Source organism: Homarus americanus, unplaced genomic scaffold (genome assembly GCF_018991925.1).
Source record: "Homarus americanus isolate GMGI-L3 unplaced genomic scaffold, GMGI_Hamer_2.0 scaffold44333, whole genome shotgun sequence".
Taxonomy (NCBI): domain Eukaryota; kingdom Metazoa; phylum Arthropoda; class Malacostraca; order Decapoda; family Nephropidae; genus Homarus; species Homarus americanus.
Genome location: NW_024719888.1, coordinates 8,484 through 20,838, shown reverse-complemented (window position 1 = coordinate 20,838; position 12,355 = coordinate 8,484). Strand labels below are relative to the sequence as shown.

Sequence of the window (12,355 nt, the reverse complement as noted above, 5' to 3'; positions counted from 1 at the left end):
TGGGTATGTGAAGTCAGCCCTCCAACATGGTTTTACTTTGTTAACATATTTGGCATGTATTTGAAGGTTGAGATGTACCATATGTGAGACTCAGAATGGTTGAATACTGTAATGGCTTTTCTTTGTACTGTAATTAAAAGTGATGAATTTTGTCCATATTCACTAAAAAGGATTAATACCTATTAAAAATATTTGCTAGTGGCTACCATGTTTGAAACATCCAATAATCTCACTACCCAGGCAATGGACAACCCCGCAGAAAATCAAAGAAGAAACGCACTCGACATATAGCCATCACAGATCCTGATAATGAGGATATGGACAATGACAGTATACATTTGGCAGACAGTGACATGTTGGAAAGAATGGGTAAGTCTTTAACAGTCATGCTGGGTGGAAAATCCAAAAGTAACTATTGGTTTATTTGGGATTTGAAGACCTGGCTAGTATGTTCATTAGACTCTTTATTTCAGATCAAAACTGTTCTATTAATTTATTGTTTGATGTGGTGGGCAGCTATGTACCACAATTTTAATATGTAGTTTAGAAAGGAATAAGGATTAAGAAAACAACCAGTGGCATATACAGGAAAAGATACAGTCATACTGAATGTAAATGATGATTGATGACTTAAGCTATTCAAGGACATACTGTAGATACGAGTAAAATGATGCACAAGAAATGGTAAGTTAAGAGTTACTTAGAGGAAACCTTGCAAAACAGTGGACATGTTGATGTAATAAGATTACATATGGTTTTGGAGAGATGGTCAGTGGAATTTAGAGACCTATGAGTTAGGGGCTTTTAAATGATTAAGGACTTCCAGAAATTAGGTAGTTTAAGAGAACGTAAATATTTGCAAAGATGGATATTCAAAATTAATTTGAAAAAATGGGAATTGCATTCAGCTAGAAATATTCAATGCCATGATATATACAGATAATTAAATAGACTCCTGCAGAATAAATTAAATTGTGCTATTACAGTATGCATCGAGTTGTTGGAGCTAAGAAAATGTATTTTATTTGAAGGTGTACCCGACCCACCTCCACCTAGTTTGGTAGCTGGTCCAACCTTCACTCTTCCCACCTCAGAAAGTTTCACTCAGGCTCTCAATGCCCACACCCTCAAGACTGACAGGAGGTAAGTTACTGCCAGGTAATGAGTTATTTTTTTGTGTTTTGTGTACAGTTCATGGACTATGAGGAATAAAATGAGAAAGCAAATTTTTTCTGTGTGACATGTCACTTATGAATGTAACTTAAATATGGATTTTTTTATTTGGAATTTGTCACTGTAGCAGGAACATTTTCCATAGCAATAGTTTGTTCTTCAATATTTGTTAAAGAAGTTAAAAATTAAAAATGCAAAAACATTTTTTATTCAGAAATCCTGCTCCTGAGCAAAGTAACAGATTACTTGAGGAAATTCTTCAGTCCAAACCCCACTCTGGGACCCCAGGTGCTCAATGTGATATGACCAATCTAGTCAACATGGCCACAAATGAAATCAGCAACCAGGATGAAATAGTAAACACAAATAAGGATCCATATATATATATATATATATATATATATATATATATATATATATATATATATATATATATATATATATATATATATATATATATATATATATATATATATAATCAGAAATTTCAGAGTAATTTCAAATGCCCCGCCATTAGCGATACTGAGCGTTCAAGGTCATCTGAGGGGAGAGAGCGCTGCCTGCTCATAGCGAGAGATTGCGGAACTAGGCCTATATGATATTAAATGTAATTTACCGAATTAATAATGATGCGATTCATGAAGTAAGGGACTATTATTGAATTTGAAATTATTATAGATCGTTTATCAGTCTGAATAATGTTACGGGTGTCCCAAGGAGTTATTAGTTAGGCGGAAAATATGTCACGTAGGCCTAAGCTAACGCCTTGAGAGGACGCGACGCTGGCTGGCCCTCAGTCGCGGGGAGGATTCATACAAAACAAGACGTCCCTGCGCGTCCGTCACAGAAATAGTCACGTGGCCTAGTCACCTGTGTTGCGCTATTGCCGTATAACAAGTAAGTCTCATGCGATCTCAGACCGGGTTAGATAGGGCAGTGGTAAAGTAAACTAGAGCTAACAGTGAGTTCATTTCAGGGTTTCCGTCAGAACCCACTTGACTGGAGTTGACCGGAGTTGACCGGAGTTGACCGGAGTTGACTGCGAGAGATTGACTGCCGTTTGAGACTGCCGTTGATGATTGAGGGTGGCGATTGTCGCCATTGGACCGATCAGTGTAGGCCTGTCACTGTTTAGCGGGATAGCAAAGGATCTCTTGAGTGAACGAGTGCTTCCGACAACTAAAACGACGGGACCAGCATCCACAGTGGGTGATCAGTTCTTACCACTCGGGTGCACAACACCACATGTCCCGAGCAGCTTAGTGAAACCCTCTTGCCAACGGGAAGCTAAAGTTTCTCTCAACTGTACAAGGTCTGATTGGCTCACTCCCTTCCGCTTTATGGACGCACTGGGAGTACACTGAGGCTATCTGAGTAAACTAATGGTCACACACTGAGACCGTGAGTCTAGGTCTCTAGGAGATACCTAGAGGAACATCTTCCCTCCTTTATTACGGGTGTAGTTAACACCATTCCTCAGACTGATATTATCTTGACGTGTGTAGTTTAATAGTCCTAAATAATTTTGATAGTATTGTTTTTGAATGTTTGTGCCATTAACTGGAACCAGAGTGATACTGTGATTTGATTCTTTTAATGCATCTAATTGTCCATATCCTCATTATCAGGATCTGTGATGGCTATATGTCGAGTGCGTTTCTTCTTTGATTTTCTGCGGGGTTGTCCATTGCCTGGGTAGTGAGATTATTGGATGTTTCAAACATGGTAGCCACTAGCAAATATTTTTAATAGGTATTAATCCTTTGAGTGAATATGGACAAAATTCATCACTTTTAATTACAGTTTTAAAGAAAAGAAGCCATTACAGTATTCAACCATTCTGAGTCTCATATAAATTTTTGCATCTCAACCTTCAAATACATGCCAAATATGTTAACAAAAGTAAAACCATGTTGGAGGCTGACTACATACCCCACAGGACCTATCAAGCCATTTCTTGATAGAAAAATCACAATGAGATTAACAAACCCTGCCCTGCTGGGTCTGGCTCTCTCTCCATGAAAATACTTAAATTTGGGTTCATTATATATACTTTGTTTGGATTTTTACTTAAGGTATGAAGAGGTGTGAAAGTAAAAGCATCCTAGCCATATGTAACACAAATAAAACGATATTTTAAGCAAAAATGACTGCTGCATATAAGTAACAATACAAAAACCAGCTGAAAAGAACTTCACATCATTTTTTAAACACCCAGAACGTTTTGATAGACATGAAAGAATAGTGTTACCACTTTACTGAAAGGGATCAGTCACACACCAGTGGGTGAAATAATGTTGGTCAAAATCTCCAATTTCCACACAAAACCACCCTACATATTTTTTCACATGTTTGGAACTACTGTACTTTACACTAATAAATGGGAAACATAGACATCAGTGTTTCATGCTAACAAAAATGAACTAAAAATAAATCAAAAGACAGTTGACATTCGTCTGCTCTTAAAATACTTCAAAGGTAAACTTTATTAAGTTTTAATCCAACATAGTTAAGAGTTAGCTCTTCTGAATCTGAGAGGAGAATCTTCCATATAAACCATGCTCATCGAGATAGTTAAAATTTGTTATCATGTACCCCCAAGAGAAGCACTGTACATGAAAATAGAGGCAATGGTCTCCTTTGCATCCTCTACTTGACGTAAGTTTGATGACATTCAGGTATGATGAATATTAAAAAGGGACACACTGGCAGCTGTCCTTGCCTTCCAAGCATGGGCAACAATTATAAAATTTTTAGCATGAAAACTTCTACTAGACGGTAACAGAGAAGTATTTGCATTGAGCACCAAAAATCTACGTCAAATATAAGAAAGTTTCACAGCCAAGGGTGATGTTTATTACCAGAGGGATGAATGAGCATAAATTAATACTTCAGTCAGTTATCAGGTTGGTGGTGATTATAAAATTATAACAGCCTCTTGTATATATGAGTATGATTCCTTACCAGAAGTAATAATAAGGAAATACATAAATTCTTATGTATTCAAATTGAAATTTTGTACATCATTTCACTCACATAACACTGTACACTACTGTTAATATCTAGAGTGGTTGTGATGCACCATCTTTATGTGTAAAGGATTTAAAAGAATTCATCACCACTTAAAAATCATGCAAAAGTAAAACATAACAGACAATTCTTAAATACCCAGATGATATACAATCTAAATGCCAAGAGCAGAACACAACCAAACCTGAGTTTTTGAGTGATACAGGAGCTGAATCATTAACTAAACTTGCTGGTTGGGAGTCTACTGGATCTAGCTGAATCAGATCTGCCTCTTCAGGTGAATACAGAGGCTGTGAGATTAGTCCATGTGCTGGACTTATTGGATTCACTGGAGAACAAAGGGAGGAGAGGGATGAAAGAGATGAAAGAAGTTCTGGGGAGTAAGAGGATCCTGCTGGCACTGCATGCATCCCAACCTCATCATATTCTTGACCTGTTAGAGGCACATCATCAAACACAACCTGCAAACAACATTATCTTAAATGAGCAGTAAAAAAAAGTGATAATAAACATTTATTGAAGAAACACAGCGAGTTAAAAAATTTAACCATAAAAGATGAAAGAGTTAAGTTGGACAAGTTAATGATACATCACAAGGACTATTATGATTTTGTGTCCTAAGAAAATGACCAAATATTTAACAAGTTGTCAAGTTCTAACACATACATGAATAAGTTTCTCTCTATCAAACATAAAGCTGCACATATGACAAGTGTTACATTAGTAAAGTTAATGGTGAAAATAATTTCATAACTAAGTCAACATATATAGTACCTTATGATTGGCAGTAGCAGGATTTAGCTGTCTGATAATTTGACTTCTGTAGTTGAGGTCCCATGTGATAGGGTTACCACTTATCTTGAGCACTCTAATATGAGGTAAGGCACCAATGGGTGACAACGCTTCCTTCAAACTTAATACATTGTCCCTCAGATCCAGCTCCTCAATGTTATTCATTTCATGTAAACCTAAATAAGGAAAAATAAGTAGCATCCTTACAGAATATAAAACTGTTGTAACACTTCATCTTAAAATACTACTGTATATGATGTCCATTCTTAAAAGAGTAATGTAAATGGCTGTTAAGCAACCCAAAACTACAACAAAATATATACGCACCACTTATGTGAGAAAAAAGATTGTTATTGGCTATGAGAACTATAAGAGAGTAGGTAGCAGTAGGAGAGAGACGGGGAAGGAGCCGTAGTTGGTTGTGGCTCAGGTCTAATAACGACACAGTAGGGAGGTACTCCAGAGCTGAGGCATCCTCCAGTTCACAATGGCTTAAGTCTAGTATCTGTTCAAACAAAAACATATACAGTATTAGCACCATAAACCTCAAATTTCTACGAAAGGCGCTATCATACAAATTGCCAGAAAATATATACATGTACCTAAACACTGTAATACGTGTGAACTGTAATTGAAAGCTTAAGTACCAAAAATAGTTTGGTTTCAATAATAATACTGTAATAATCATCATCATCATCATAAACGTTTTATGTACATTTTCTATGCTTGCAATGGTTAGCCATATAACCATTAATTCATAAAATAAATTATGACAGTTTCTATGCCCTAATTACTCCCAAAAAACATCACAGAACGTAAATAACCAATGAGACATAATCCCTTCAAATCTTATCAAGAAAAATCCACCAAATTTCATCAGTGCTCAAGCATTTAGCTTTATAAACAGTACAGACCAACAGAGAAGCAAGCAAATACCATACTGAATGACAGAATATACAAAAAATTCAAATGTAATACAATTTCAAATAATCCCCACAATAGTAGTACAAGATACAGTAAGTACTTACATATTTCTTGCAACATACCTTAAGGTTTGGCAGGAGACTAAGGCTGTGGTCTAAACTGTACAATGAGTTGTGAGCCAACACAGCTTCCTGCAGTTGCTCCCATGCAAACTCTCCTGCCTGATATACAGTATAAACACTGTTAGTTAGTTTACAATACATTAGTGGAAAAACTAAAAAGGCACTATAACAAATGGAAAAATAATATATATATATACAGTATATATATATATATATATATATATATATATATATATATATATATATATATATATATATATATATATATATATATATATATATATATATATATATATATATATATATACTGTATACATATATACACACACAGTATTACCCCGCCTAACGCGGTTTCACTTAACGCGTTTTATCATATACGCGGTGCCTCGCCAGAGCTGAACTTTCACTTAACGCGGAATTTTTCATCATATACGCGGGAAGCGGCGCGGGCACGATGCGCACAAGGTCGCCCAGTCATCACAACATTACCGAGTTCTTCACCCGCCACCCACCACAGCCGGCCCAAGTCAGTGATAGTGATAATTATAGTGAGGATATGGACTTATATGGCCTTTGAGGGGTTTGACAAAGAGGCCCTGCAAGCCTCTGTGGTGGATAGTGATACAATTGATACAAGTGATACAGGTGAGGGCCAATAATCTGCCCTCTGCCTCGGAACCAACCCCCCATCCCCGTGTGCCCAGCCATCTTTTCTACTAATGCAAGTGTTAAAAAACCTAATATTATTGATATTTCTCTTAATTATTAATTGTGTGTGCATACCATCATAAAGTTAAGATAAATTTTTTACTACAACATAGTTGTGTGTCGTCAAAAAGTGGAGTTTGGGGGTCGGGCCAGTCTCTATTGGAATTAATCCCATATGTTCTGTTGTTCACTTAACGCGGTACCCTGTGGGTTCAATTGACCGCGTTAAGCGGGGTACTACTGTATATATATATAATATATATATATATATATATATATATATATATATATATATATATATATATATATATATATATATATATATATATATATATATATATATATATATACTGATAACTACAAGGAAAAAGAAAACACGAAGTTCCCAAGCGCTTTCGTGTAATTCACATCTTCAGGGGTGAGTACAGACTAAGGAGAAGTACATAACAAGGTATATATATACAGAGGAGGGTGAGATCAAGTCCACAATGGTCAGGTATTAGGTAATGACCCTACTAATCTTCAAAAAACACCGCAGCAGTCGGTAGTCAGGTCAGAGGGTAAGATGACATCTTACCCTCTGACCTGACTACCAAGTTTGGCAAAAATAATTTTCAATAGTTGTGTAGAGAGCAGTAGAGAGTAATGAAAAACTGATGACAGACACACTAATAACCATCATTCTATCCACTTTTCCACAGTGATGTATCCAAGAGTAACCACATCCACCCCCATATCAAGTATAATTCCTACAAAAATAGCAAAATGTGAGTAAATTTTATGTTTCAATTTCTCTGGTTAAGAAATAACTAAAATACGATCAGCTTATTACCAAGGTTCCAAAATTGCAGCAATGCTGTGATGGAAGACAGTTACTGGGATTTATATAATGTATCCCACAGAGTTCAATGAATATAATTGATTTAGTTACTGAATAACCATCAAAAACATTGTATGACCTGTAGCTGTACTGTACCTGTAACAGATGTAAAGTGTGTACACACAAATTTTGGTGACTCTCTTTTAATACCACAGTACATTTCAGTCCTACATTTTTTTACTTGTCCTTTCACTGGATTATATATTAAAAACTGATATTTCATTGTATTTTAATTAAGATAAAAATAATGGAGTTAAAATTTACCTTATCACCACCACAACGGATGAACAGATCACTAAGTCGTGTTAGTCCTTTAACTATTATTACTGATCGCAGTGTTGGCCGCAGGGTTTGGAGGGCTTTGAGGCTGGTCACAGGAATGTGCAATAACTCCAGAGCTTGTAAGTTCCGGAAGCAGCGTAAACTTATAGTTTCATTCTGTGGAAGACTTTGTCCTGAAATAATAAAATAATTTAATTAATTTCCCTGTAACAAGACCCAATACCAATCAGTGTACACTAGGCTTTTGCTCCTGATGGAAGAACTTTGTCAAACACCAACATTTACTTTCGGGCGACCATATTCAAGCTCCACTAACTGGTCTACCTCCGTCTCCAACTCTATTGTCCTTTAACAGCTGAAAGCTGAACCAAATGTAATACATCTTCAGTAATTTTACCAAAGCAAATAAATTTAAAAAAAATACATCTCTCCTACAAGGAAACAAAAAAATCTCATATTGTTGTGAATACAATACAGTACAATACCTGTACACCATTTTGTTACTTAACTCCATACTTGAAAGATATTACTCAAACCTCTCACCTCACTTTCGAAAGTTTTCTTCACTTCAACTCTAGTGAAAAGGCCAGAAAACAAAATGCTCTTTCCTTTATCTGCAATTTTCACTACAACCATATAATTTTTATACTCAACATAATATATAGAATCAAATTAATGGTTTGTTTATGCTGTACTATTAATGTTCAATGTACGTTCTAATTACTCACCAACTTTAGCCCACAGTCTTAAACCAAAGATCTTCTGTAGACGGTCATAAATAAACTGAAGGTGTGGGATTGCGGAGTGCTGGCGGTGGTTGGGATGCAGCACATGGAAGTTAGTGTGCTGCTCTATCTCAAGGATTAAACTAAATGCTTCTTGAATTTCTCCAAGTGACCACGTGTCTGTTGAATGAAGATATTGGTTAATGTTCAAAATATCCCAAAGCTATAAATAAAAAGAATTGTATTTGTGATAATACACCTGTCCTCACCAGTTGTAAAAGTCAACCAAACACGCTGAAAATTAAATAATACAGTACATCCAAGGATGTACAAGATGAAAAGAGAAGTGGTTACTGTACAGTACTTAGCCAGGTATATGGCTTATAATCCTCAGGAAGCAAACCTAAAGACTCTCATATATCAGGATACGTGACTTTTCCAATCTAAATTAACATACCAGCTACATAGCTTCCAGTCTCCCAGCCAGGAATTCATGGCTAACGGTGGCAGCCCACTGGGCACTTTCCTCCAAAACTGTTGCCCATTTTGCTGGCTGCTGGCCTGATGGCCCAAATGGACAACAGTTTGGCAGTGAGCTTTGCTGGCTGGGTTAGTGCTCAAATTAGTTTCATATTAGGTGTTGAATATTCAAGTAAATATTTAAATAAATCACGAAACAATAATAATTTAAAATACAGTACAACACATAAAACGGTGACATGTTTCTATTTATTCGTCACTTTAAAACTTCTTTAGTATTATTAAATCATTATTCAGGGTCTTCTTTGACAAGCCAGCCATCGCCAATTAAAAAAAACAATTCACAACACACTCATTGTCTTTTCTTTAACTTTTGCAGATGCCCCATTTGTTTCAGCAATTGAAGAACCATAGCACAATCCTGGAAGGCCTCAACTGTAGTAACAGCATCCATGGCAAACCTCGTCTAGACACTTTGTTGGTATATTGATTGCGTTGGGCAGATGTGCCAACAAAACATCCCAGTGTAACTCAATCGTCTCTTTGTTTTACAGTATATATATATGTACAGTGGTCCCTCAGTTAACGAACACAATTCGTTCCACAGAATCGTTCGTTAACCGAATCCACTGTTTCAATGAGATATTGGGAAATTGGTTGCAGCTCAGAGAAAAGTACATACAAAGTAAAAAAAAAAATGCAGTATAGTGCACTTACTTTGAGGTGTATATGTAGAAGGTTCCTGGTTGATGATGATGATGGGAATTAGAAGTGGGGGTGGAAAAGAAGGGAGAAGAGAAAGCAGTGTGGATGGAGGAGAAATCACCTTTCAGAGGACCCATGCTTGATGCCGTCATTTCACCAATAAAATTTTAAGTTCACTAGGTGTGATTCAAGATTATTTTATTTAAATCAACACTGCACTGCGCTATATATTATCAATATGTTAACTAAATTTCAGAATGACCAATAATTTTCGTGTAAAAATGCAAAAATATTCAAGATACCAACAAAATCGATGTTCACTCCACTGTAAACAAAGCCAAACTGACACCTGGTGGGTGAGTCAAGCGGCTGATGGGCGCACAAAAAACTAGTTCCCTGTACTGCATATATTATCAACATGTTAACTAAATTTTAAAATGACTAATAATTTTAATATAAAAATCCACTCGGAGTTCTGGGGATCAAAGATTCCCATCAACAAAAGATTACTGTAATTACAATACGGTATTACAGTACTGTACTAGTATCAGCTGGACTGCACTTGCTTGAGAAGTATAAAAACTGGAATGAATTATTGAAAAAAGTTAACTGGTATATCATAACAGTTCATACTACCACAACTCAAGCCCTGCCTACCTTTGATTAAATGGATGTTAAAATATTATTAAAAATCATATCCTTTACTGACAAACAACCAGATTCAATAAAGCTTTCCAACTGAGAAATGAAGAGCAGCCTGTACCATAAATATATCATATGGCATTAAAAGAAAGTCACAACTACTCTGTACACTGAAAAAGTTGTGAAATGACAACAACACTGAAGTAGGTATACCCCTATTTACAATGGGATATGTTCCCAGCCAGTGCAACATCCACATGAATCACAAAAAAAAAAAAATCCTACATTAATAATAGACATAAAACAATTAAACATCACTCATCACATCATTAAGAACACTATTCACTTCAGAGTCACAAAAAGAGAGTGAAACAACTTGTCACAAAACGTAAAAACTATGATAGTGGCGACCACTGCTCACGTGTTGACAACAAGAAACTACGGTAAGTACTTCTAAGTCAAAAAACAACAAAAATCACTTAACTGTCACCAAAACAGAATACTGTACTATATGAACGATCACCATAGAACATAGCTTGTTACTGTAGTGCACCAGTAGCAAGATATGTTTTATGGTGATCACACATGGCCGAGATCATATATTCAACGATTATCGATCAGTATCAGTGTTGTTACTTATCATTGGTGTTTTTTTTCCTTACCCCTTTTCTTCTTTTCTTTTATCCTCTTCACCACTGATCAGCTCGTTAGCCATTTGAGCGATCGGTCACGTCTCTGTCACGCACTGTTGGCAAGTACTGAGCATGCACTGGCTCCTGAATGTACCTGAACCCGCTCCATTGTTGGTCAAGTCTGGTCTTGAAAGAGCTCACACTCGGTGCCGTCACAACACTTTCTGGCAGATTGTTCCAAAAGTTCACAACTCTCACTCCAAAAAAGTTTGCCCTCACAGTTTTCTGGACCTGCTGCTTCTTCAATCTTGAGCTGTGATCCCTTGTGGGGCGAGCGTCCGCCAGCTCCAAGTAAGGACACTCGACTGAGTAGTACAGTGAAAGGACACCACTAACGTTCAAATTTTACTGTACAGTACTGTACTGTACTTTGTTTTGGTGACTGTGAAGTGATTTATCTTATTTTTGTGACTGTAAATTCCTTTGGCCAGACGATGACCATCGTTGACGCGGATTGTTTACATCACCATCGTTAAAGCAGAATATCACAGATCGAGGATACCTGTATTGACAAAAGAGGTTAACACTTCCTATAAACAAAAGACTTCAACAAAATTATTATGTATTCACCTAATAAAAGCTTATATTGCTGATCAAGGAGGAGATGAGCAGACTGGCGGAATGCAGTGGCAACACTACACACCCATTGGAGTATGGCATCATCCATGGTTGTCTTCAACACTCACATCATGTCACTCTGAAATACAATACTGTACAGTATATAGTACAATATTGTACAGTATACCTGCCTTTGAAATACAATATATATATATATATATATATATATATATATATATATATATATATATATATATATATATATATATGTGATATCCAGAAATTTCAGAGTAATTTCAAATGCCCCGCCATGAGTGATACTGAGCGTTCAAGGTCATCTGAGGGGAGGGAGCGCTGCCTGCTCGTAGCGAGAGATTGCGGAACTAGGCCTATATGATATTAAATGTGATTTACCGAATTAATAATGATGCGATTCATGAAGTTAAGGGACTATTATTGAATTTGAAATTATTATAGATCGTTTAGCAGTCTGAATAATGTTACGGGTGTCCCAAGGAGTTATTAGTTAGGCGGAAAATATATCACGTAGGCCCAAGCTAGCGCCTTGGGGAGACGCGATGCTGGCTAGGCCAGTCCCGGAGAGCATTCACACAGACAAGACGTTCCGCGCGTCCATCAGAA

The 12,355-nt window shown here is 36.5% G+C and overlaps 2 protein-coding genes across 2 annotated transcripts; both read right to left on the bottom strand.

The window, feature by feature from the left end:
* Positions 1–2,775: 2,775 nt before the first annotated feature.
* LOC121860310 (serine/threonine-protein kinase 11-interacting protein-like) lies at positions 2,776–6,193 on the bottom strand. Its single transcript, XM_042357380.1, has 5 exons — positions 6,042–6,193; positions 5,323–5,500; positions 4,978–5,171; positions 4,388–4,664; positions 2,776–2,864 (listed from the first exon to the last, which is right to left on the bottom strand). Exons 1-5 carry the CDS (start codon positions 6,180–6,182, stop codon positions 2,776–2,778), a joined length of 879 nt encoding a protein of 292 aa, XP_042213314.1. The 5' UTR covers positions 6,183–6,193.
* Positions 6,194–7,280: 1,087 nt separating this feature from the next.
* LOC121860311 lies at positions 7,281–11,860 on the bottom strand. Its single transcript, XM_042357381.1, has 3 exons — positions 11,726–11,860; positions 8,640–8,816; positions 7,281–8,084 (listed from the first exon to the last, which is right to left on the bottom strand). The coding sequence occupies exons 1-3, from the start codon at positions 11,820–11,822 to the stop codon at positions 7,849–7,851; spliced, it is 510 nt and encodes a 169-aa protein (XP_042213315.1). The 5' UTR covers positions 11,823–11,860; the 3' UTR covers positions 7,281–7,848.
* Between the last annotated feature and the right edge of the window lie 495 nt (positions 11,861–12,355).